This window comes from Syngnathus acus, chromosome 5 (assembly GCF_901709675.1).
Source record: "Syngnathus acus chromosome 5, fSynAcu1.2, whole genome shotgun sequence".
NCBI classification, from domain to species: domain Eukaryota; kingdom Metazoa; phylum Chordata; class Actinopteri; order Syngnathiformes; family Syngnathidae; genus Syngnathus; species Syngnathus acus.
In genome coordinates this window covers 11,175,987-11,203,771 of record NC_051091.1, presented here as the reverse complement: position 1 = coordinate 11,203,771, position 27,785 = coordinate 11,175,987, and the positions used below count along the sequence as shown (strand labels likewise).

The 27,785-nt window shown below is 41.5% G+C and overlaps 1 protein-coding gene across 1 annotated transcript; it reads right to left on the bottom strand.

The window, feature by feature from the left end:
• Positions 1-793: 793 nt before the first annotated feature.
• nckap1l (NCK associated protein 1 like) lies at positions 794-12,914 on the bottom strand. The gene is made up of 31 exons (XM_037252111.1): positions 12,743-12,914; positions 11,825-11,935; positions 11,649-11,741; positions 11,178-11,234; positions 10,965-11,107; positions 10,806-10,896; positions 10,582-10,719; positions 9,842-9,890; positions 9,591-9,747; positions 9,244-9,300; positions 9,075-9,171; positions 8,799-8,908; positions 8,583-8,715; positions 8,429-8,510; positions 7,937-7,995; positions 7,659-7,804; positions 7,455-7,587; positions 7,235-7,354; positions 7,027-7,166; positions 6,790-6,921; positions 5,931-6,149; positions 5,698-5,828; positions 5,012-5,109; positions 4,471-4,564; positions 4,181-4,263; positions 4,021-4,101; positions 3,223-3,316; positions 3,032-3,148; positions 1,961-2,070; positions 1,388-1,468; positions 794-1,105 (listed from the first exon to the last, which is right to left on the bottom strand). The coding sequence occupies exons 1-31, from the start codon at positions 12,830-12,832 to the stop codon at positions 989-991; spliced, it is 3,363 nt and encodes a 1,120-aa protein (XP_037108006.1). The 5' UTR covers positions 12,833-12,914; the 3' UTR covers positions 794-988.
• Positions 12,915-27,785: the final 14,871 nt, after the last annotated feature.

The window sequence follows — 27,785 nt, the reverse complement described above, 5'->3', positions numbered from 1 at the left end:
TGAATGCACATCATGTGCGTGTGTGAGAAAGGCAGTGCGTGACTGTGTGTGTGTGAACACAATTTGCTTGCCTGTGGACTCCTCAGAGGTTCACAAGTCAGCAGGAGAGGCTCTGCGTCACCAACACAATCAGTAGAGAGTCTTTATATCAGGACCAGAGTTTCCACCATTAACTCGTTTAAGTGTCTTGGGACAGGAACACACTGTGAAGCTGTAGTAATAGTCCAATTGCATACAAGACACACACAAATTCAAATACTGCCGTCATACTTGCAATGCAATCGAAAATTATTTGAACTTACAAAATAGCACATAGTAACACTCATAATAATGATTTTTTTATGGAAGCATACCAATACCAGTTTTGAGCAATTGGTCAGATGTCAAGTTTCGTCATTGCCCTCTTTTTTTATTTCTCAAGCAAATGGTGCTATTTTGGGCACCTCATGGGAGCGCTTGTGTGTCAAGGATGCGCCTATCTGCATTCATTGCGCAGATCCACTGCGCAATTGTTTCCCCTCGTGTAAAATATGGCCCCCATGGAGGATGAAGTCCTAAGATCATTGCACAATCTTGTAAATTTATTAAAAATTGCATACAATTGGCTTTATTTTTACATTTTATAAAATATTACAAACATAAACAGTACTATTTACTGTTTACAGTTTCTGTAATGATCCTCAAGTCATTTTAGCGTGTTGAAATTGGGTAGATGAAGTAGGCGGTAGGACGGCTGGAAACAGATGAGGAACACATGTTGACTCGCGGCCCAAGAAAAGAAAAACAAACTAAATATAATTAAGATCTTTATTCATGGAAAGTTTGAAAGAATAATACACACGGGCATCAACGACTTTCCATTCTGAAAAGTGCAGCTCCACCCGAGGATTTAGTAAGGACATTTTGCAAAAAGGTGAACATCATCATAAATCTTTTAAGCTCATTTAATTTTTTTTTGTAATTTGTTACAGTGACTGTCGGTATGTTTTCACCCAAGGGTGATGATGATGGGCTTGTACACTTCTCTGTAGGCATTCCGGAGCAGAACGTACGGGAAGCAGCGCTCCATCATGTCTTGGCTCAAGAACGCAGACTCCTCCACAATCTAAATAATACAGGAGACGCATCAAAAGTTTTAGGACATCAACTAGGATTAGCCAAATTCCCAACATGCTGGATTGCTCGATTCAGTCTATTTTTAAATTTTTTATATATATGTGATTAAAATAGCAAAAATCGTGGACGTACTTAGAATTATATGGTATCGACAGTCTGAACATTTTCGCACTCTAGCTAAATTAAATTAAAGAAACAAACTACCTAATCAGTAATGACATGTAATTTAAAACATTAATTGTTGGATTAGAGTTATGGATTGTGAGTTTACCATGTGCAGCAGAAGGTAGATGGACTCTCTGTTTTTGCTCTCCACATTTTGTCCCATCTGAAGCAGGGCAGAGGACGCTAGCTGTATGTGGACAGGAAAGAAACGTAAACAGTCAAGCACTAAAAGTTGTTCATTTACCTATTGGTTGCAAATGAGCAGCTGCAAAATGGCTGATATTTTCTTTCTTGTCCAAGTAAGATAGCATTTTACAGTGAATAAACGCACAAGCTCAGTTGATTTTTGAATAATCAATCAGCTGCAAAATGGCGGCATGTTAGTTTTCTTATCTGTTCTGACCCAATCATCTTAAAACAGATTAAATATTTGTGGCCTTGTCAAACCAAGATTACTCCAGATTTTGATTCTCATTTGATTTTGGTTGATCAGGCACAAAATGGCTGAGGTTTCTAAGATTTTCGTTGATAGCCCCCACCTCACCCATCATCATTATACCGGTTGCAATTTTTGCAATTTCACAGATTTTCCATCTGGATAACTTGCGATTGGTTCCAAAAGCAACTTTGATTTCATAGGGAAATAAAAAGACATGGAAAGATTTTTAGGAGCACTGACCAGGAGAAACTCTTTGAGATGCTGCTCTATGTTCTTGTTCTGCACCGTCAACATGGCGGCCGCCACGTGGTTGATGGCCTGCGCCAAACAGTGGATGTTGTTGTTGTGGCCTGTTGGAAACAAGAATGCAATAAATAACACAACACAAAAGGGTGCATGTGACTGCAAAGTGCATGACGTACAGTAAGCGGAACTCAAAAGAGGATGTTTTGCAGCCCGCCAATTAGCATTAGTCTGTAAACCATCACTTAAGTTTAAGAGGAAGCATGCCGGCACATTTCCTGCCTGCTCGATGGCTTTTGGATCTCACCAATGGAAAGTGGAGGCAAAGTAAATAATGCGGCACACTTTGATAGCACCATAAACGCGGGTTCTGTGGCAGATCGTTTGGGGTCACAACACACCAGCATCAGTGACTGTATCGATGCACGTCAGTAAACACAAAAGTCTGGACGCAAAACATGTGTTGCTCGTTAGGCGCAGACATACTTGAGAATGGAAAGTATGACACGCATGCTGTTCTCAGGGTGAGGTGCCTTGTTTACACTCATACTCTAGGACACAATATTTGGTCCACCCAAGGCAGTGAGCCAGTGGAGCAAGTATCAAAATTGCATTAAGAAAAGCGAACTAATACATTTTGAAAGGAAAAATGAATTCATATTAAAGTGGAGGTTAATATTTGACAACAAAAATTCAGTGCAGCCCTACTACTCTAAACACGGTATTCTGATTAATATTCCATTTGTGGAATATTAATTAAGTAGCAGAATTCACAAAGAATTTTTATCCATCACAGGGGGCGGCCATTTTGTTACTTGCATTTGACTGAAAATGACATCACAGTTGCGATGAGCACGGCTCACCTCTTTTCTGGATTGCATATTATTGAAATGAAACGTAGCTTTTTATGATGAATGAATCAGCCATTGCGCTTTTGATTCCTGGCTGAACTGTGATCCTGCAGGTGAACCTACTAAATGTCCCTGATGGTTGATGAATGTCGAGTTGAGGGTTGTGCAAACACTTGATCTTGTCAGAGTGTTGCCATTGAATATAACAAATGCGCACCTCCATGATCTTGGTTGTAGCAAGAGTTGGGGTCCAGGGCCAAGCTTGGCAGGGACACTGCAATGAAGACCAGCAGCAAGCACGACAGCTTGTACTCCTCTTCGATGGACATGTTATCTGTAGTTTTTTTAAAAAAGATTCATGAGTGAAAACAAATTTGCGGCATCATTATTACTACTTTTTATGGTCACCTGTCTGCATGCTTCTGATAGCTGACACGAGCGCCGGGTCGACATCGCAGCTCATTCCTGCAGCGGAGGCCAATTCGAACACGCTAAGTGTCACCTGGAAATACATTAATAGTGATTGATATGGGTGCCTCGAGTAAATGGTCTTTCATTTGTTTAGTATTTTCATGAATATGATGTCATACTATTAGTAAACTACAAAAATTGTAATTTTACGCGGTTAAAGTGAGAGGTTTATTTTAAATATAGTTGGTATTTTTGGAGGGAGGGGAGAAAAAAGTTGCATGCAATTTTTCACATTTTGTTCATCTTGTGATTGGAACCCCTCAAAGTGAGACTACTCGATTTTTTTTTTTTTGTACTAATACAAACAAGTAGACACAAATGAGTTTGATGAAAGCGAACTTAAGGGTGAAGGTTGGTATTGCCCTATTTGCACTGACATATGGTGTTTCCACTGATGTGGTCTCTCTCACGGCTGGAGGAGGGTGGTGGAACGAGGAGGGGTGGGGGTTTTGCTGACGTCTTTGGGGTTATCCTGGTCTGAGCTGTGGCACGGCTGTCATGCCTCACTCAGGGGCCAGACGTAAGCAAAAGGGGGGCCATGGGCATTGGCGTGTCATGTTCACATAAGAGCTCCCCGCCGGGAGATAAAGAATTTAATTTGGCCGGTAACAGCGGGCACACATTTGTTGTTCCTTTTCCACAATGTCCACACTGTTGAGTCATTTGAACAAACACACCGAAAAAAGAAAATCGTCGTAGGCTCTCATGTAAAGACACAGCGACGAGTGTTGATACCTTTATGTCGGTGTCAGGAGAAACGCAGTCCTTCAAGCATTCGATGGGCCCCATCAGGAAAGGGCAATGCTTCTGCATCACCTGTGATGAAGTGAAAATAGAAAAAAGTAAAATTAACCAAATAATATGAAATGCTTTTCAACATCTTGTAAAGCGTCACCTCTTTGAGACAGTCCTGCACCATGGCTTTGAAGGACAGGATCATTCCTATGATGGTCATCCTCTTCAGCAGGTTCTCACTACCTGGTGGGATTTGAACACACATTGGAAAACATCCTTGCTTCTTGTAATGGGAATGTACCATGTGAACCAATAATAACGTCTTGGTGAAGTAGCATGTGACTTGTTCACCAAGGTTCCTCCCAAGCTCATTTCCAAGTTAAAAGTTGTGTTTTTGAGCCAGTGTCACGGCAAGGTGTCCCAATACTTTTGCTCCACCAAATCGCTCACCTGTCAGCCTCCTCTTGAGATTGGCCATTTCCTCCGCCTTATCAGAGTTGTTCCTCATCTGCACCAGAACGTCCATGTTCTCCACCACCAGTTTCTAATTATCGTAGTAACGTGGATTGTCATATTATACAAATAGTTATTGTTATTCAAATTTTGATGATTATTATGAGAGACAAACTGATGCAAATTATTTGCACCACTGTGGTTGTATAACTACTTTGCAGCACTGGCGGAGCTAGAGGGGGGGGGGATGAAGAGGCCACTACCCCCCTCATCCTGAAATGTACTTGGACTCTCAAGCTAACAGGCCAGATTCTTTTGAGTATTTTCCAATATTTCAGGGAATTTTATTCTCTATATTTAAAAAAAAAAAAAATGCTACCAAAACGATCTTATTTGTCAAAATTCTGTAAATTTAATATTTGTTTTCACACTGGGTGAATGCCGTTTTTGGTGTCTCTTAAAAAGTGATGATTTTGAAGGTATGAGGACGGTGTTGGTGTTTCCAGTGTTATGAATTACTGCAATTCCATTTTGGTACCTTGAGCTCGCTGAGTTGCGTGGTGACGTGCCACATGAGGTTGTCGCTCAGGAACTTGAGGCCGTATGTTCCCAGTAGCTCGGCCAGCGCTCGCAGCTCTGTTCACAACATCATCCTGATATCACATTCACATCACGACCCACCAATGACCCCAAAAATGACTTTTGTGTGTGTTTAACATTGGAGGAGGTGGTTCATGTGCCAATGACTCACTCGATGTAGGTGCTGTAAGCATTTAAATATACACATCGTGAGGAGGAGTGTGCTCTATGTGTGTGTGTGTGTGCACATTTGTGCGAGTGTGGCGGCTTGGATGCGTTCTGCAAAAATGGAGTGGGAAAGCATATAACCATCATGGAGTTAGTAGGTGGTTACTTAGTGGGTGAACAGTTCTTAATCTTTAAAACTGACTTTTTAATAATCCCCAGTAAATCACGATTCCCCTCACCATTGTCGCTATTACATAATTATGTGGGTGTTGAAAGTTTCTGATAAATAAGTTTAAATGAGATTATAGTGTATGGAAGGCTATTTAAGATTTTAATTATAATACACACTTTTTTACAGTACGTTTGTATTTTGAATGTGTTAATTAGTAGAAAGTATCTGTGTGCATTTTATTTATTTCTTATTTCATCGTGCCATTTGTCATACATGATGATAGATTTACACATTGCAAGGCTAACCTGATATGTCCGTGAACTCTTCTGCTCGGAAGGCGGGATCGTTGTCAGATATTTGATTGACAAAGCATTGCCTGGTCGGACAGTGTACAATCAGTGAGTTGCTGGCCAGGCGCAGCAGACTTTCCAGATACCTGCAACATGAAGAACCATCTGGGAGAATGACTTCCATTTTATAAAGTCTTGAGAAAAAAAGTTTGAAGAGGGTGTGCTTGATTGGTCACGTTTGGACGTACCAGTTGGTGTAGAGGTTGGTGAGCGTGGGCTTCCCTCGGGAGTCGAGAGGCTGCGTCTGCTGCAGCAGGACGTTCTTCAGCAGCCGCGCCACGTCCACGTTGATGTAATTGGGGAGGGTCTGGAGGCTGCTGGCGTACGCCGTCACTCCCGCCAGGAGCTCCGTGGGTCGGGCGATCTTCTGGGTGCTCTGGTTGTAATTGGCCATTCGTACAATTATCCTGGAAAATACATTCAATGCATGTCACTGACCTCTCGTTGAGGTCACTTATTTGACCTAAGAAATGAATTATTAAAAAAAAAAAAAGTTAATTTTCTTTCTAAATTTTTTTTTAGATTTTTGTTTGCTTGTTTTAAGCAAATCGATTATTTGCATTTTATTCAGATAAAAATCTGAATTTTTTTTTCCCTGGTAAAATTAACCAACAACTAATTCCTCAACATATTTTCACTTTGTTCTTGCTAGATTTTGCTTCCATCTTTATTCTCATAGTACAGTTACTTTTTTCTCTTATGACTTTCTCTTCTTGCCCGGCCTAGATAGTTTTTTTTCTAGAGTGAGAGTTGTGTTACTCGAGGATGCTAATTTTAGGGTGACGGGGGAGATAATCATCTGCTCAAAGGAGGGAGATTAAGCAGAGAGCACGTGCACATGAAAAACCTTATGTTGCCCGGGTGCCAGGCCCTAATCTAAATAACATTTAGCACTGAAATGACGCAGAGCAAAGCAGTGACTTGACTGATTCCCTCCAAGTGGTTGCAGAGAGATACTTAAACAGGACATATAAAATCCCATTCAAATTCGCTAAGGGGCACTTAAGGCAAACTTTCAGTGCCCCCCCGCTTTCCCAGTTGCCCTACTCTGAGAAGCGTGCCTCCAGATGTGAAGAGAGGAACTCGGTGGGAACGACGACGTGCTCGTGCACCGTCATGTTGCTGCACAGGCTGTAGGTGGAGCAAATCTCGCTTAGCATCAAATGCATTTTGTCCATGCTAGGGGAGACGAAAAGAGAGGATGCAAGTGTTTAGGGATAATGTGGTAGAACAACTTTGGGAAGAAAATGTCATAAAATGGAGCTGGTCAAGAAAATATCTGACTTGGTTGTTATGGTGCGGTCCTTTCTTAGGCTTTCAGCTCCTGGTTTTTCTTTCTGGACTTCTCTTTTCTTGGGCGTGGCTTTCTTTTGCTGCCTGTAGCGAGCTGCGCTGATGGCTTCACAACTGTGTTTGGGTTGCAACTAGAGGGTGTGGGGTTCATATTTATTATTTGTATTAAGTAAAGCAGCAATGTGTGCTGGACTTTGACCTGTTCATTGAGGTTGTACTGCTCGGCACATATCTCCAGTATGGCATTGCTGGTCTGCTTGGCGACCTGCTCCAAGAAGGTCACACACAAGCGGATACTCCTTTTCTCTATCGCCTCCTCCTGGGCAAACAAAAAATCCAGCATAGTTGCAATATTTTTTTTCCAGTAAGACCGAAAAAAATAAAATAAAAAATAATTATAATAATTAATTAACACTGACCTCTTCAGGGCACAGAGGATGACCAGCCCAGTGGAAATTAGAGCAGACATTTGGGAAAGCCATGAGGTATTGCTTCATCGTCATCTCTTCGCTGCTCTGGCAAAACATCTTCTCAAACAGTCGCGGGTAGAAACTATTCAACAAAGCAATGCTCAAAGTCAGCGTAGAAAAACAAACAAGTGATTAAAAAAGAGGAGCGCTGACCAGAGAATTGAGACGTCCGACGTTTCCTGCAGGAGTTCTTCTGTTGCGTCCACCATTTTGGTGTGGAACTGGATCATGTTCATCACCTTGGCCAAGTCTGGGTAGTCTTTGATCAGCAGAGGGGCCTTGTTCACACTGGTGTAGGCCTACCACACAAGACATTGAATATTTTTATTTCCAAGATGATAAGTAAATATTTTCAGTAATTCCGTAAGCCAGTCAATAAAATATGTTCCCTACAGCGCGTTTCCTTAGGGAAACATTATATGTGCGCATACCTGCAATCTCAGCCAGTCCAATCTGACAGCCTTGAAGTCAAACTCCTCTTTATTCTCCACTGCAAACACACAAATGAAAAGCGTCAAAGGGAAGTGCAGCCTTCCAACCTCTGCCAAATGCAACGGCAAGAGGAATTACATTAAGTTATTCAGCACAGTGTTTCCCTTGAAACATCTTCAAGGCACATATTTCCAATTGAAAAAAAAACCTAAAAATAAAGATGTCATGAAAAGTAGCGATGGTTAGATAATGATGTTAGCTCCATTCACTCACAAATGCTCCAATTATTATTATTAATAACAATAATAATAATAATATTGCCAATATTTCTATTGCGTAATCCTTGTCAAGACAATCATTGGTGTTTGAATGGCGATATTGCGCCACCTTGTGTTTGTTTCTTCAAATCCTATTAGTCTGCTGTTATTTTGCCTAGAATTTAAAACACCATCAAAAATTGTCATTCGATCTAAAACATTGGCTGTAATTACCTTGTTTCACTGAGAGTACAGAAAGAGTTGAAACAAAAGAACTCAACAGAACAGATTCCTCTTCTGGACACACGTGCATGTTCTGTGGAGGACATGGACGGACGTTAGGGACGGTTGCAGCCCAAGCGCTGAGGAGACTTGCATGTTTGTTTACTTGTATTGTGTCATTGAGAACCAAGGCGTCAAACTGAGCCAGGTACTGGATGTGGTAACGCTGCACAACATAGTGGTACTTTCTTATAAGGCCTTTCAGTTTCTCCATGTGGAAGAGCAACTCTGCCATCTGACTTGAAAGACATAGCATAGCTTTTCATTTGAAACATCTCTCCAACTCAAATCCTCTTGAAATGATTTGGGAGCAGCTACCTACTTGTCAATATAGTCCTCGGGTGTTTTTATTTTGGGCATGTTTTCAGAGTGTCGCACGAGCCATTGGACCTCATCACGGGAGAAGGACAGGGCCAGGAAGACAAACAGAGCCTTCAGGGGGACAACATATTAGGATATCTTGTTGGTTTCTGAAATCTCCATCTGATTGAAATTCCTTGAAAAATCTAACTTTTAACTTTATTCAGACACTGTTATATTCTGATATATTTTGGAATGATTGCTCCAAAAACTTAGCTTTTATTCAGTTGTGTCTTACCTTTGGTCCCAGCAGTCCTGGTTCATCCTCCAAAACTGTTACCAACTCCTTCAAGGCTCCTCTGAGAAAGTGTCTTCTCTCACGATGCAGAGCCCCACTGTCAGTAACACTTTCAAGGTCACCATCCATTTTTTTTTCCATGACTGACCCAAAACATCAAGCGTTCTACCTGTTGGCTAAGGCGTGATCACGGCACTCCTTGATGTCTGCAACGCGCTTGCTGTATCTGATCAAGATGACAATCATATGATAGAGCCCTGCAGGATTCACTATACAGTAGTCCTTATTTCAAATTATCTTTTCCTATAGAAATGAATACAAATGACATTAATCCGTTCCAACTTCCTAACAAAACGACATATGTAACGTTTTAATAAGAATATAAGCGCTCTCTTGCGCCTTCGCATTTGAGGACTACATCCACTGAAGCAGTAGAGTACAGATTCATTCATTTTATCCGCAGCGAGTATAGAAGAAGAAGGTTGTTATATATGCGCCCAAGGGGAGCTTCCATACCCTTTGATGCTGTCAAAGAGGTCCTCGGAGACTTTATGTATGTTGAGCAGCTCATCTCTGGTGATGGTGACGTACAGGCCGCTCCGCAGAGCCATTTTCCACAGCTCCTGGGAGGACTGGTTGCTGTTCAGGCTGCTGTGGCACAACAGGAAGCCAACTGGATGACAAAAAGTGGCGCGTTTAAATCAATATCACTGTCTTTTTTTATGTACCAAGAAAATGACGTTAATTTGAGTGGGATGAGCACTTACTGATGATCCAGCGCTCCATTACTTCCAAAGACAGATATTCACATGACATCTGTAAGAGGGAGGGGCATCAGGCTTAATAAATTCCAACAATGACAGATTTCGACAGGCTTCTGTGCAATGTAGCGTGCATACAAAGGCAGGTTATCCAGCCAACTTGCTATTCAATTCACGCTGGGGTAGTTAGACCCCAAAAGTGACTTTTGCACACATTCTCTTCGACAGATATTGTGTTTTGTTGTGGTATTTTTTTTCTAAGGATAAAGAGTTGCCCGGAGCTCCATGCAGACAAGTAGTTATTATGTGAGAGAGCAGCAAAAATATCACCTAAAAACGACAGTAGCAGAAAAACAAGATTTAATGATGTGTAAAGGACGAGACTTGCCCATAGCCATAGATGGAAGCCAAGTGGACAATTCAAGCCTGATTGACAATAGAGAGAAGTGCGTGTGTAAGGTGTAGAACTGGGAAAACTGTTTCTACTCACTTAAGGTGACTGTGAATTTTTCATTTTTGGGAAGAAAAAAAAAAAAAAGATATCAGCAGCCCTCCCCTAAGCAAATGTTATTTTCTATGCTAATTATTTGTATGCATGATCCTTCCTTCCTTCCTTCCTTCCTTCCTTCCTTCCTTCCTTCCTTCCTTCCTTCCTTCCTTCCTTCCTTCCTTCCTTCCTTCCTTCCTTCCTTCCTTCCTTCCTTCCTTCCTTCCTTCCTTCGATCAATTCTCGGTGACAGACTTACAGTGTCACAGCAAGCCGGGTCCAACATGGTGGCCGGAGCATTGAGCAGGCTGAGCAGCTGGGCGCTCCGCCACTTTTCCACTGGCAGGTTCCTCCGCGGGTAGATCATCCTCAGAGACAGCAGAGCAGTCGTCACAGACTAGAGACACAGATGAGACAAATGACCAACTTCTAAAAAAAAAAAAAAAAAAAAAAAATTATACAATCAAAAATAATGACTGAAACCTTAGTATGAGGGCCAAACTCTTCAGTGAGCTTCTTCCAGGGATGCTCGTACTCCACAAACATTTGGCTGAGCCGCGGGTATGAGGGGTCACTGTGGGATGCAATGAGACATGTGAGAAGAAGCCATTTTAGATTGAAGATAAAGTCAGATTGTCTCACCTACTCCCTTTGCTCATCTCATGAGCGCAGTTGAACATACCCACAAAAGCCTTCTTCTCGTCGATGCGTGCAAGTGTGATGATAACCGAAGTGTACGTGATGATCAGATCGAGGTAGCTCTTGGTAAAATCAAAATTTATGGCCTGGAAATTTCAACCAATCTGTCAGTGTTCTTCCTCGATCGACTCAGTTGTGGCCAATAATTGTACTCACAATGTCGAAGAAGCACTGGCTGGCATCGATGGTGTTCAGTAACTCGTAGACGTGGTCCTGATTCAGACAAATATTAGGGAAGAATTTGATTAAAACCAAACACGGAGGCCTCTAGTTACCAACAAAGCAATAACACACGCATCAGTTGCCACTGACTTCCTACGCACAACGTCTTAGCCACGCAGATGATTTCATCACCCAGAAAGCAATTGCATGAATCCATCACCAGGATCGAGTTATCAGAAATGCCTCGACCTCCATCATGCAAATTGTTGCAAAGTACACCTGAGTAAATCCCAAGCAAATTTAGAAATTAACTTTTTTCTTTCACACTAAACCACTCTATATGCAAATTATTTTCCTATAAACATTATATGGGAGGAAACTGAGAGATGGTAATAAAAACATATTGGCGTAAGGCATTTTAAATAAATCTTATTGGTTTAAATTGGAGAATTTATTTGCAATTACCCTGAACTCTATGACATCCAGAAAAGAGTCGTAGTAACTTGATGTGGCTTCCATCACTTCAGACTTTTGTCGCTGGATGCTGGTCAGACTTTGCTATGATGAGAAAATTATATTTTCTTATGCGCATCATAATGTGGTAGTGTCACAATTCGAAAAGACAACAGTGGACTACTCACAACGGTTCCCCGAAAGTCAATGTTAGGGAATTTCTTGGAGATATATTTAATAGCCGGCTCCATGGTCTTGTCTGTAAGGATGGATGGCCGCAGCTTGACATCTGCACAGATCTGCACCACAGATGAAAAATATATAATATTAAATAAAGACATAAAGATAACTAATAATATATACATAATAATAGCGTTTGAATGACGTTTAATTAATCCCAGTAGTGTTTGTTAACCACCACTAGGTGACAATATTGCCCCACAAAACAACTTGCTGTTCCCTCCCATGTCTTCAAGCTTCCTAAAAAGGGTAATAGGAGGGTTCACATGTAAAAGTGGAAGCTGAATATGATGAATATGAATCATTTCCTCAAAACACATATCAAATTTGCATGAATATTCAATGTCATTACTGGGCAGTGGTTAGAACTTCTGGCCCACTGTTCTATCTGACCTCGACCCCAGCTCGCCTGTCAATGGTTGCTTGCATATTTGTACTCCGCAATTAACTGGCAACCAGTCCAGGGCGCATCTCTCAACTCAGACTAAAATGGGCAAAATGGATGGATCTCATTTCTGCAATATTTTGACAATTTTAGACAAACTGAACCTGGTGATAAGACTGACAGCTCAGACCACTTCCTGGTTGCACTTCCTCTTTTGTTGAGAGCAGTGGGAAAGACAGGAAGTACGCTCAAGACAAGAAGCATCACAAAATGGTTTATTGTATGTTTAGGTAGAAATTCAACACGTTTTAAATTTGACTTGATTCTGCATGTTGGTGATCCGTTGTGCAAATGTAAATTTATATTGTGCCTTTTTAGATGACATCATACATTGATTATTTAATGTGCATCACTGTATAGATTGTGAATGTTCCTTACTATTTCTTGTCTTTGGTTTCGACTCTTTTAGTTGTGTGCTCACCTTCTTGATGTAGTTCATGCGTATCAGCACCCCGTTCCCCCTCTCATTCAGGATGGTGAGCTTTTCTGCTAGTTTCTGATGGTTCTCCATAATCCTCCCCAGCTTCACCGTTAACTCCGCTCGAGCCTTTGCCTCCGGTACGCAGGCCCTCGGAAACAAGCGAGCGCACCCGAGGCGTCAGGGTCACATGGGTCTTGCGGTTGTGGGTGGAGTATGTACTTGTTGGCGTGAGTTTGTTGCAATAGTCCATGTGATGAAAGTCCACAGATATGAGTAGAAATATTACAGGGTTTTTTTCTGATTACATAATAAAATGAGAAAACTGAGTAAAATAGAAAAATTAGTCGACAAAAAACCCCCGCAAAAATTCTTATTACTAATATTATTATTATTGTTATTATCAATAATAATAATAGTATTCATAGTAATTTTAAAAATAATTTTTCTTCAGAAAAATCAACAAATCCATCAAAATAAAGTATTTAAAAAAAAAAAAAAAATCTACCACAAGGTGGGGTAACATACCAAACTTAAGTCGACTCAAGCAGAGGCGTAGCCAGGAATTTTTCCAGTAGGGGCGCACGCCCACAGGAAAAAAAATCGAACATCACCCACGCCGTTCGCTGATCGCTAAAACAACATCCGGGTCCGGGAGGCAAACGGTGAATGGATAACATCGCGCACATAGAATAGCGCAAGCACATTCGCGCAAGACCGAAAGAAAAAAACGGCATGAAAATGAAGAATCGAAAAAGCTCGATTTTTTTCAACCGGGGCGCAGGGAGTCCTAACCGGGGCGCCGCCCCGGCTCGCCCCGGCTTGGCTACGCCTCTGGACTCAAGCAACCGCTAGAGGAACAGTTAGAGTAAGTCTTAAGTGAATGACACAAATGATTTTTTTTTTTTTTGATAAACCAGTCTTATAGTATTGCCTCACCATCGAGTAAGTTGTCTCACTAAATAGGGTAAGATGTCACACTGGATTTTGCAACTAATAAAATGACTTATTCTTATGACCTCATAATTGTGCATGGTCGTGTGGCGTTAATTCCTCGTTAGGCTATTTACATTAAAAAAAAACAAAAAAAACATCTGTTAAGATGTTAGAAACAGTGTCAGAGCTTAACCAAATCCTGTCAGGTGCAAATTTCCTCTAAGAAACCATATGGTTCAGTCCTGGTCAACATCTATTTCTACCGCATTGGGTTAATTACTGTGACTTCAGTCTCTTGTCACATAAACAAGAAAAGTACAAAGCTAACTTGACATCCGAGTGTCACTTTCCACTTTTCCCGCCAGGACCTCTGTGAGCTTTGTAACAGATTGAGAGAAATGCAAATGGAAGAATGGAAAACAGCTCACAGGGATTCGTTGTCTTCCTGAGAGTTAACCGCAAAAAACTAATAATATTGTTGATTATTTCCCTATTGGCAGGAACTCAGAAATGTTGAGAAGACATGGAATGAGGTGGAATGAGCACGAGCAGGGAAAAGAGTGCCCGGTAAGAAGCTCCTCAGATGACCTCATTGTTGTGGAGACGGTGAGAATAAGTCTTAATCACCTACCATAAATTGGAATAAATAGATGGATAAATAGATCAAAACGTCAACATTGAAAGAGTTGGGCTTAGATTTTGGGGAAGCGGGAGTGATATTATCATTTATTATTTTAAAAGACATGGACAGGAAATTTGATAACTACATTCTTAAAAATAATTCCACAGTCAATTTTACTGAGTTTTAATTTGTGATATTTTACTCCGCATTTTCTTGGCAACATAAAGCATATAAACTCCTTAGCATCAACATTGACATAAAGATAAACAAATATTTATCTGTCCACATGAACATGACTAGATAAAAAGGCCTGATTTATAAAATGTGACAATTCATTGCATTGTGAGAAAAGCAAAAATTCAATGGCAGTGCTGCAGTAAGAGGAGGAGGCAGCGGCCTAATGCTAATGACAGAGGAAGCATTTGGCAAATGCTTCCAGACTCGGCTGCCGTCCACATGTCTGAAGCGTGACGGCAAAGCACATGAGCAGGTCCAATAAATGCAATATAAGCTGACTGGAGACCCGCGCAGACATTTCAGACTTATCAGCATATCCGTTTTAGACATTGGGCACTTTGATATTGCAATAAATTTTATGTAAATTATATACTACATTCTACAAAATGGATTACCTAATTAGCAGAAAATGACAGTCATAAAAGGTTATGGGTAATCTGTCAGAGTTGTTCACCCAATTAGCGTTTGTGTATGACAATGCTAGTTGGCTAGCAGCTACTAGCTTAACTGCTATCTTATAACTAAAGGGATACTTTACTGATTTTGCCATTTTCAGCAGTAAAAGATTATTTTGTCTATAATAAATTTGATAACTTAATTGTTTTTCCATGTACAATAAACTCCTTTAAAAACACTTTTATGGACATCACGTGCTCAGGTGTCAGGTAAAAAAAAAAACAATCTTAGCTCATGTGACGCGAGCTTAGCTATGATTGGTTATATTAGAAAATGTACGAAAATTAGGCCCAAGGGCAAAGACAACCTACACTGCTAGCCCATGTAATTACGAAATTAAACGGTTAAATAAAAGCGCGACTTGAAAGAGATTCTTCCACGGCAAGTCGGAACACGTTCGACATAAAAACAAGACGACGGAGAGGAAAATTCACAAACGAATGCAACGAAGAAAACGAGTTACACGTCAGTTGACAGGTCGCGACAGCACTTACATTAAATCTGAACACCTATGCTGCTTCGTGGAATTCATTTTATGTTAGGAAACTTGCAAGATGAGATATTTACAAGACAGAAGCTAATCTTTTCACAAGACTCTCCATTACTGACAAGTACATGAATAATTGCCTATGTATCAGGTTCTGTATGTTGTATTTGTAACGATAAGTATTTTAAGTATTCAGTCCTTTATCTAGATTACCTTCACTGTTTTTCACTGTTTTTCTGCAGACAAGAGCAGTATTCAAAATGGCTTTGTGATGTGTGTTTACAGTCATTAACAAAATTTTACAATAGTACTTCTAATAATTTAATGATGTTAATCCAGAGAGTCTCAAACCATTTGTATTTGCAATCTTAAAATCCCAACATATCGGCATTGCAGCTAGTTAGTCAAGCCACATACAATAATTGACATAACCAGATTGAATCCTGAAATTTGAATGCACTGTAGTCGGTCAACATTAACCTACACTAATGGAAAAGTAATATCGCAATTACAGTAAATATTTGTAAAAATCACTTTGCCATAAGTATCAAACAATGAAATGAAAAAAAAACTGTATAAATATTGGTAACTCATTGTGCTGCATGATGACGCATACTTTCGCCGTTGTGCCAACTGCAGTTCCATTGGCAGCCTATCCCATGTCGGGACCGTCGTAAACCGACAGCCGCCTATTCCCCTTCTTTTTTTTTTGTGGCCAGTACATCATTTGTAAGCACACATTGGTCCCTGTGTCAATACAGTGAAATTCACAGCCTTGTAAATCCCATTACCTGGCATGGCTTCACACGGCAGACAGAGCTCCAGAGGTGAACCTGGAGGTCAGGAGGAGGGGGGCGGGGCGGGAATGGGGAGCCACGGTGGGGCCTTTTTGAAGGATTCAGTCAGACAGTAATCCTCCGACCCGGCGGCAACTTCAGCCTTGCCAACTGTGTGTTACAAACTTTGTCTAGGGGGAAACGTGACCTGTAAAGTCTGGTCAATGGAGGAAGTTCAGGCGGCAAAATAACGGCGGGTGTCAAGTGAAGCTGATGGCTGGAACATATTGATGAAATAAGCTGTGAACTGCGCAGGTTTACTCAGTGGCTGCTTCCTCACAGATGGCCAAGCCATCAACCCACTCACTTGCAGATTTTTGTTTTTCCAAAATACAAAATACATTTCATGCATTTTTATTTCCACACTTTGAAACAGTTCCAAGGTAAAATAAAAAATAAAATAAATACCCAAACAGTATTTCCAACTTAGCGACTTTGTGGATATTTTTATCTTTTCCAACAAGTACTAGAAATACATTTCAAACCCAAACTACTAATTCTCACCATCATTAAAGGCCGGAAGATTTTTTTTATTTCATTTTTTGCAACTGAAATAGTGTGCCAAGAGATCATTAGCTAATTTGATAGCTACTGATGCAGATCTGCTTACCTTTTGGTGTCTACATTCTAGTGTCTAGTCCAGCGATGGATGTTGGCCTTGGCTGAGAAAATCATTATTGCACAACACTTCCAAGTTTCTTTTGCTGCTGAGGGCCGTTTCACTCAATCAGCTGACATCCGGCGAGGGAATCGAGGCGGGAGGAGCTCAGGATTGGAGGAATGTCACGATGTTGAGGATGGTGGGAAAAGGAGGGGAAACTAGGTGAGGAGGGAGCAGTCAATGCGAGGAGGTGAGGGGAGTGGGAAAGACATTCTTTCACCGACGTGAGGTTTTCGTCCTGGCGAAACTTTTTGAGAACGTGGAATGTCGCAAATGACTGACACAACATTGCCTACAATGCAATGTCGATATTTATGTTCGCTTTTGACTCGTATTTTACAACGCCTGGCATGTGCCCCTGCCAATTTCATTCCCCCCAAAAAATTGAGTGTTCTTCCGCCTGCTAAGCGCATCTCGTCACGAGAGGAGAATTATGGAATGCCAGAGGGAACGAACTCTCCAGCTGCTGCAGTGAGACTTCCTGCAGATTTAACGTACGCTAGCTGACAGATGACGGGAAAAGATGGCACTTTGATTGTTTCTTCACATCCTTTGCCGTCTAGCATTTTAATAATTTGTTCAGTTTGATTGTCTGTGTTTAGCTTTGACTGTATTCATACGTTATAATTTCCTAAAGCTCCCTGCCTGTAGGTGGCACACTTTTCCTGGAATCCGCCACAGCTGAGGCTAGCCGGGTCCTGACCCAAAGTCAGCTGTCTATGAGGCTATTGTATCACTGAGGTAAAGATAGCATCACCTCAGCAGCCGACAAAGTGACCAGTGTTCATGTGCAACCGAACCTGAAAAGGAGCTGCCCCCCCTCGACTCTCGTCATACCCCATTCCACCTCGTCCGCCCCTCACGTGCAATTTCTAGCCTAATCACACTAAACCGCTCACATCCACATGCTTTTAGAGTTGGCTTCGTTGTATTAAGTAAGCATTGTGCTTCTGTGGCAATACGGTTACAGTTGACATACCAGCGAATGAGCCCAAGGTAAAAAAAAAGTGTGGATTTGACTCATCGCACAAGTCGAGCGACTGATGAGGCGGCTGAGGGAGGAAGGTGATTACAGACAAGATCATTTTGTCTGTCAAACTGACAGATGTACTCGACAGCCTTCAGCGGCTTAGTGAATGGAGCACGAGATAGTTATCTATATCAATCAAGTCTGTTCACTATAAAGTACTGACGGGAAAGTCAATTTCCCCTAAATCTCGATTGGAATCTAAAATAAGATTTATTTTAAAATTCAGTACCCTCGGGCTCTGTTCATGTCAAAGCACTTGATTTGGGTCTCATAAGTTAAAAAAAAAGAAACACAAACAATCTAGCAACATTTTGTAAAACACAAAAGATTTTGTGGAGTTTCTTTGGAAATGGGAAAAGAAGAAATGGCGAGACTGATAAAAGGAGCATAAGCAGACAATGTCCGATCTCAAGACCAATTTTCAAGGTTCTTTCTTGGTCTCATCACAATCATCATCAAGTCATTTTTACTTGTCTCGGTCTTGGAGACTTTGGACTTTTTTGAAAAAGACCGATCAAGACGTTACACTTAATACTGTGGTCGGCAACTATACCAGGACACACGACTTTCTCTTTTCAGGTCACTTGATTTCCATATCCAAATCACAACTTATCAGTGAAAATATCAACACTCAAGTCTTTCAAGTTCCTCCAGCGCTGTCGGTAGCGCCCCAGGATCGACAGACAAGAATATCCTCCCTTCACAGAACAGGATGTCCTGTCTATGACAAGTGCCCTCAGACGACTCAGACCCTCAAACAAAATAAAGTCTTTCCAAAACGCAGTGTGAGGCAATCAAAAGCTCAGTCACTGGCCACCCAAAATAGTTTACCCATTCTAATCCCCGCGACATCCTGATATCATCTGAGAAGCAGAGTTGAGTCCAAACTAAACACATTTTCCCTAAACATCTAAAGATGAGGCGAGATAGTGCTTTGATGAAAAGCATGCAGATACTAAACAAAATCCAATCAGCCTGCTTATCAGCCCGATTCTTGCACGTCTCTATTGTTCTTTATTATGATGTGTCACGTACAGTGTCTAAAGCATAGCTGTCGAACCCAAGGCCTGGGGCCCGATACGGCCCGCCACATCATTTTACGTGGCCCCCGAAGACAAATTGTGCATCAACTTTGTGTCAATACTAAAATTACAAATTATCTTGACTTTTAAAGAAATACAGATATTGCTAGACATTTTTGTTACAACAGTTTTACTCTCCAGTTTCAAACCTACTTATTGATCAGTTTGATCAACGATGACTACGATGCGGCCCGCGACAAAAATACGTTTGACACCAGTTTGATCCAGAGCCGGTCCCCTAGGCCTCCAAGGCCACATGAACCCTCCCACCTATAGAGGAACCTTTTCTGCAGTCCCCAGTGCAGATGTTTGGGTTTCTTTCAGGTCCACGCAGATCTAAATGTGGCTCACAGCAAGCAGATCCTAAAGCTCCCCCTGTGTGTTGTCTTTGCAGGTTTGCCCCTCACTCTGTTTTAACGCTGGGGGAGAAACGTTTTCCATGACCGGGGAAGGAATATGAATGGTAGCTTTGTTGGTTGGTCTCCATGTTAGTTTTTGCCTGGACTTCAAGTACTGGACCACCAACCACATTATACTCCGAAAACCATCTATACCAGCCTTCTTGCTCTCTTCCTTCAAACAATTATTTTTTTTTTCTTCTTTGAAGATTGGTAATTTATTTTATGTATTGTCGTCACATGAAGTAAGTAGCGGGATCTTTGATCCGACTGAGATCATCTGAGAACACAAATAAGACCCAGGGGCTGAACAAAGGTTGCTCAGTCCTTCAAGCCTGACCATGCTTATTTAGTGAGGAGAAGGAAAGCATCTGTTTTTTCATCTGCCACATACCAACTTCAGCACATTCTTTACTCACACAGACTGATTTTATTTGACTGATGCCGAGATTCAACACAACTCCTTTAAAAATGCAAAGTGGCACAAATGATTGAATGGTAGCAACAAAAATTAAACAACCACATCACCTAAGTAGCCGAGGAACATCAATGGTCAGAAAGGTCACTGGGACCCATCCCTGTTTGTGGGAAGGCCGCAGTTTCCAGGGATATTTCTTGGACAGGCACGACCGATTTGATGAGAGGTTACAAGGAGACAAACAGAGTCCAGGTTCAGTTTGTTTGGGATTCTTGAGAGGCTATAGCGATTCACAAAGCCCTTCTAATAGGATCCAGCTGACCGCTAATATAGCTACAGCCAAGCTGGGGCTATTTGCTTTTGTTGTGGACCTTCAGAGGGGGGCTTCTGTTTATTGTGCATGATTCTCGCAAGCCCCTCAAAAGGAGGCAAGAGAAATGTATACTGTGTTGAGTTTTCTCAAGAGGGAGATATTTGCTGATAGTCCATAAAGGGAAATCCTCCTGATCGGTCGGATGTTGCTCAAATATTTCTCTACTACTGTTGACTGATGGAAACAAATATGACAAGATTTTGTAGACTGACTGGTATTGTAATAAAGGTTCCGAAAGATGCAATTATGGTGAAATTATCACAAATTTTGAGACCCCCCCCCATCTGTCTGAGTTGTAGGTCATGTCTAGTGTCCAACTCTTCTATTGCGTGTCCAAAGTCAACGCTGAGATCAAGATGGACTAAGTTATGATGGAGAAGCAGCCATTCCATGAGAATTTGTTTCCTCTCTAAAGATTGAAGGTTTTTATCTTGCCTCAAATAGAAACAACGGTGTTTTGCTTTGTCTGAGCTTCTGATGCCTTGGTCGAGAATGCCAGCGTTCACTGCCAAAGCAGCAACATGAGAGCTTTGAGGCATTCCCTATCCCGTATCTTCACATACCTTACTGAAGCACCTGGTTTCACTATTTGAGAAAAAGTAGGCATTTCATACAGTCTAGGAAACTGCTAATACCGTACCGCTAATTCTAGCGGATAGCACAGTTGGATAAATCGAGACCTTGTCCGAGCCAGGTCAGCAGTATTGACACAGGCCTGTTCTCTGCTGCTTAAAAAGCTCTCCCTGTTTGTAGTCACAGTCAACACCTTGAACTACCTGGGCACAGCATCCATTCCTACGCCACGATCAAAAGATTTCATAAGCGGCTTGTATAGAAGGCTCTCTGTGGAAAAGAATGTACACAAGGTTGAATGTTAGTTTCGTAGCCAAGGATGTACATGACATACTGTATGTGGAAGTAAACCTTGGACATTCCATTAGCGACTACGATTGATTGTAAGATGGGGAAAAAATGCTTTTCTGGTGTTGCAGAGATAATCGTACTTGACTGAAATATTATGTTTGTTGAGAATAGATTCACGCTGTCTGTTTCATAAATCATCTTGTTATTATTTCATCTGTTTTTCAATTGTCATTGAAGACCAAGCTTTGATACCTAATGAGACACGATTAGCTTTATATAGACACAATTAGCTTAGCGAATGTATTTTTGTCAAGTTTGTCTGCACTGAACTTGGATGCATAAAGTTGTTGAAAGTGGGAGGTATTTTCATTATCAATCATCTGCATCCCTCACTATGATCTGAAGCAAAACGTCAACTCAAACAACGCCATGTGACCATGTGAAAACAAACTGTTACTTTGACGTGACTCTTACAAAATGCTTGGAAATGAATAAATGAAACACAATACGAAAAATAAACTGGGCGGCATTTGACGTCACTGTCAGGTGCAAAACAACATCTCATATTTAAGGTTGGCGAACAAACTCGAAAATACTTTCCAAATGAAAAGGCAGCTGTGTTGGCTGAAAATAAATGACATTTCCTGTGGTGCTCAAATTAGTCCCCTCTAATCACCGACTGCTTTATGCCTTTTAGGACACTTGGAAAAGCGTTTTGTTTGTACTCCATTATTCCACAATAAGCCCATTATAAAAAGATGATAATGCCAGCCTCTACACCCTCCGATTTACTTGGCAAGATTGTTTCATTCCTGATTCATTTTGTTTAATGGTGCACCATAATCAGCTTAGAGGATTGCTGCTCTTTTGCTGACAAAGCCGATGTGCATTTCTACCACAAGGGGGCTTCTTCTCGATTCTTTGACTGTACGAGTGAATTGGGGCTCTGTTTACAAATGCCCAAGCATCATCCACCACCCTGCACATACAGTCTCTTTAGGTGTCCATGAATTGAGCTCTCTCACTTGTACACACACAGGAGAAATTATTCACCAAAATATAATTTTCACTATTTCCAGTCTCCACAGTCAAAGCTTCATATTCACAAACGCATACGAACTGCTCCAACCACAAGATAAATATAAATATACAACATGCCAGGAGGTTTGGTTTTCTTTTCAACTATTTTAGCGCAATCTTCGCCGTACTGTATGTGCAGCATATTAATGCGACTTGAACACTGCCCTTTTTGTCCCGACGTGCAGGTAGTGTTCTAAATTGGCCCATTGACCTGTTTTCTGCTGTTCAAAATCCTTCTCGAGTGTTCCGGCCAGATTACTAATCTGACGTCCTCTTAAATCAACTGGGATGTGGATGGGAAAAAAAATCCATTGATTTACAAGGAAATGTATAATTCATGCTTACTAGAGTCACCTACAGTGTAATTTTGTTGTACAACAACCATGGGAAACCACTTTGCTGTCACTTTTGTGTTGAGTAATGTCCTATATGAACTAGAAAGTATTCAAAAACTAATTTCCTATAGAAATCACAAAATATAAATTTCAAAGTGCGTTTGCAGGTCAGTCCCAGTCTCCTTTAAGACCCCAGGAGCCTGCTCAGTGTAGTCAGTAAACAAATCTGCCATCACCTCTACCTCCTCCGCCTTTTACAATCACTGTTTTTAAGGTTCTTTTTCTGCCTTTTGTGCCTCTTTCTTGCCTCTTAGCTTCTTTTGATACCCACACCGTTAATGTTGGCTGTGGTTGCCAAGTACACTAAAGAAAAAGAATGTAAATGAATATTTGATGGCCAGTCTAAAGCAGGTGTCAAACTCAAGGCCCGGGGGCCAGGTACGGCCCGCCACATCATTTTATGTGGCCCGCAAAGACCAAAATATACTACACTACTCATATACTTTACTCATACACAATAATTAGTGTGTTGATCGTTCCATGAGTCAGCAGACACATCACTAAACAAATATACCCACTGCAATTAAATATACGCCACTTGTCAAAAGCTTACGCTGTTAGTTAACGTTTATCTGTGGATCCAACAAAACTCAACGCAGCTCTGCTTACCTTTTGCTAAGTCATCTTTGTCATTTCTTTATTACACTACCACCCCCCCACCCTTCTCCATCACTCATGTGAACCCCCTCTTCCCTTCTCCTCGCCGGCCTGCCATCTCTCAGCATTCCAAAGGTTCACCACACAGAGGTTCATTGTGTCGCTGGGTTGGCGAGGGAGTACCACCTTAGAATACCACGCACTAACACACACATTTACACACTAGATCAACTTACACCCATTTCCTATGGACACAACTCTGAGCAAAACATACTATGAGCCACTAATGTGATTTTGTACCCCAAAATTAAAGCCCACTTGACCACAATTTTTGTACCTACATATCACTCCATCCCTGCCCACCTTCATTCCCCTTTTCTTCCGCTTTTACTTCCTCAACTTTTGGACGTAAGCCACCATCAACAATCTCCACCCACTTTAATGCTGCAGTATATTTATAACCAAACATCTCAACTCAAAAAGGCCATTGAGAGTTTTCAGAAACGAGGAGGAGGAGGATGATGGAAGCAAGGGCAGACGGAGGATAATTTGAGGGGGCCACCTTCTGATCTATAAAATACCTGAGATGCCAGAGTGAGAGTCTCCGCCCTGGTGCAGCCACACATTATGAGAGCTCCACTTCATGGCATCCGTTGTCTGTTCCAATACTTTTGAAGGAGAGTTTATAAAACGTGTGAATGGCATATTTTTAAATTTCCATCGTAAAATATAACAATTTACGAATCACATTTACTGTTTTTACAAAGTGTTACCTAGATGGATCTGTGCGAGCGCTGACCCATTTTGATCAACGTCCGAGCTAATGAGTTCAATTGGAACCATTTGTAAGATTACTAAACACATTTGACACACACACCTGCGAGCTGAACCGCAACGCCCGACTGCGCACACAATGCTCGCTCCGCACAGTCAGGGCCGCTGCTCGGGCATTCCTAAGAGGCTTAGGTTGTGGCTGAAAAGAATGAGCAAGCGCACTGAGGGGATCTCCTCATCAGATAAAGCAAGCACCATGTGGATGGCTTGGAGCCCCATTCGGCCATTCAACATAAGCGCAGTGATGGGAGGGAAGAAAGTTCTTGTCTAGTTCCCATTTAATGAAATGTGCCACTTCTGAACGAAGCAAAAGAATTCAAAAGTCAGTCAGGCTGGTCGCTTTCTAGGACTTGAACATCCATCAGCAGCCGCAGACATGGTGATGTCATCGCTCCTGTGTAGAAACACAAAATTTGCGTCTCGTCCAAAAGGGCACGGAGCCGAGGAAGAGCTAGGAATCTCGTTTGGGTGTGAGGAATGCTCTATTTGGGGAAGTCTGCTAGCTTGTATGTGTGAGTGTGTCCGCCTGTATGACTAAGCATATGTTGCCTGTTTGTGCGCGTGTAATGGAGTGAGTGAGTGAGAGCAGTGTACAACTGTGACAGTTCAGGATTGTATTGATTTGGCTGGGAAAGGCAGGCCGGAAGATTTAGGGGAACAAATGTCCAATTTAGCCAGCATCATCTTTGACAATAAACTTTGCGAACCATGTTTACTGAACTTCAGTAAAAGTTCTTCAACAAACTCATTCCTGTGGATGGAGGGACGGACGGACGTCATTCCAGGACACGCTTTTTCTCTCAAAGCAATTAAAAAGTTTGTTTTTCCATATCATGTCCTCTTAAAATCTAAACACAAATTCTCTCTCCCCCTCCCTTTTTTCCTTTGTTTTGTTTGAAGAGAGCGATTCCAGATGGTTCAGTTAAGAGGTGCTGGAGGTGAGGAAATCCTTCAAGGCGGATGACCGTGACAACTCACATTGACAGAGCTATGATGCCTTTCTGGTGCAGAACTGAGGTGACCAAAGACAGTAAATTATGTCTGTTTTTCATCAGCATTGAAGATATCCTCATTTGTTTCACTGGCTCTCTGTTCTTCATATTTTTCCCATTTGCCCCACAACAAAGCAATTTCAACAGAGTCCTAACAATAACTGCACAAAAGTGACATTTGAAACTTAAAAAGTGGACAGAATTTGACTCCCTCTCGCTCTGAATGCGTCTGCTTTGTCTATTAGCATGTCCATCGGCCGTCCCACCTCTGTAACAGGTCCAGTTTTTGGATGCGCAAAGGTATTTATTTGCCTGACTTCCTGCTTTCAATAGCAATACATCACCCCTGAACATTGCCTACTTTCAAAACACCGTGATCATGGACCATGTCAAATTATTTCATTAGTTGTGACTTGAATATATGGTCATGTTTGATAATAATAATAATAATAAGCCAATGTATCTGCTATTGCAAGTTCAGCATAATGGCTTGACCTCATCAAAACCTTCCAAAAAAAAATACTGAGCCCGTTTCCTACCACATTCCAGCAAGTTGTTTTTTGGACAACCCTACAAAAATTCTCATCAAGGTACTCTCTGAAAGATGATCTCAGTCCAAGCCGGGCTCACACTTTGGCGTCAGGTGCTGCTCCCCAGAATAGTGCCCACTTTGTTTGGCTACCTTGTTGACTCGGCCTGCTGCGAGCCAGACAGAGGCGTATGTCTGCAGCAGGTACACAAAGATGGCCTCTCTGACACATCTCCGCATACACGCGTGTCTGCACTGTTTTAGGAGCTTGCGTAGGAAGCCTTTCCATCTGTGACGCATCAGCCACGCTATTGGTACAGAAGCTGGATCTTCACATCCTGTGCAAAAATGGGAATAACGCAAGCAGCAGCCTCAGCGTGAATGCTGCTCACAAGTACAATTAATCTATGAATAGTTGGAAAGTCTCACTCTCATGGCGGTCCTCCACATCAATTAAGTCTCATTTGTTTTGGGGCGATTTTCTGGTTTATTTAGCCAGTCTGGAGGCACATTAGCGTGCCGGTTCCCAGCCTCTCTTTTTGTACGCTCCGTCAATAAACATTGCAGTTCATAAGACAAGGGCTGTGTTATTTGCGGCCGGATGTGACTTTAGGGTCATCGGAGGTGTAAAAATGTCCAAGATTCACAATCATAATTATTCTTACTTGTGTTCTACAGACAAATTGGTGAGTTTCATGAATGGTGGCCTGTTCTGATGGTTTGAAAAAAATAAAATAATAAGCCACCAAATTTATTTTGTTTGCTAATTGGCTAAAACAGGAATCACAGGGTTCTACTTCCTTAGTGAGGCTTTCACTTAAGTTATTAAATATTGATTCTCAGAAAATATCAAAATTACAGTAAAAGTCCAATTGATTGTCTTTCGACAGTAATCGTGAGCCCCATTTGGTCCCACAAAAAAAAAAGCACTGGAAACAAGTAATGTTATTGCTAGCATAGGCAGCCTGGCAGGGATCAGCCAGTGATGTCACAGCTTTTTGTTATCCCGGCCACAATGTCACATGGCCTCTGTTGGAGCGCTAACCCTGTTGTGTACGCCGTCGGCATCCCACCCACCACCACCCCCTCCCGCCTGCATTCCATCCTTCCCACCCACCTTACCTCTACCTCTACTTTTTTTTTTTTTTTAATTCCTGCAACTGCACCAATTCCTTTGCTCTTCCTTTCTCCCATCATTTCCCTCCTGATGATTTTTCCAGAGCTCATTCCAAAACAGCCTCAGACATAAACGCTTCTCATCGTTTTTTGTATTCAGTTCTATTCACACTCACTTGACCCTATGAAGTTTATGTAATTACTGTGCTAAACAAACTGATTGATGCTTGGCTGGCTTTACTGTAGCAATTAGCTATGAATTGTGTTAAATGTGTTTTGAGCTCTAGAATATGGAGGAGTCAGCGCCATGAATGTGAATTCAAGCTGTGTGCATCACAAAATTACACAGATTTAAGGAGAAAGTAGAAGTTAAAAAAAATAGTAAACGAACATCTTCCACATGTTATGTGGTTGATGCCCCTCTTGAAACACATCAAGGAACCTAAACATGTGAACTCCACACCAAAAGGCCTCAAAGCTTCAACCAGATTGTAGAGTCGACCGCCTCCAAAGCTGATATTAGCTTTTCAGTCTATAGATACGTAATTGCTAGTCTTGTGACTTTGATCGCAAAGCTGCCGGATTTATGGAAGCGCCACAGTTAAAAAATGTTTCAGTTACATATGGATGGATATCAGATTTGAATCTTGGCTCAGACCTTCCTGTGTTGAGTTTGCATCTAAAAAGCAAGCATGTCAGTTTAATTGAAGACTTTTTATTATGGCTTACCGTCCAAATGAGGACAAGCACTATCAAAAACAGATGACAAAATATGCAAAGAATGGCCATCTCAGTGTTAAAATTAACATGTCAAAATGTCAGCTTGTAATATAGGACAAACTCTGTTGTTTCTCAAGCAAGGGCGTAATTGAATGAAATTGTTTTTGGCATTCGTCGTCTCCTCCCGTCCAAGCGTGGCAAGTGTTTACGACCGGATATCCCCATAATCATGCAAGAACTTAATTATTGACGCTTACAAACAAATGTGCACTTTCTCTTTTCCCACCTCACACCAGCTGCTGCCCTGGCTAATAAAGCCACCGAGGTGTGCAAAGGTCAAGGCTCAAAGGTCACAACCTCCTTTGGGGTGAGGACCTTACAAA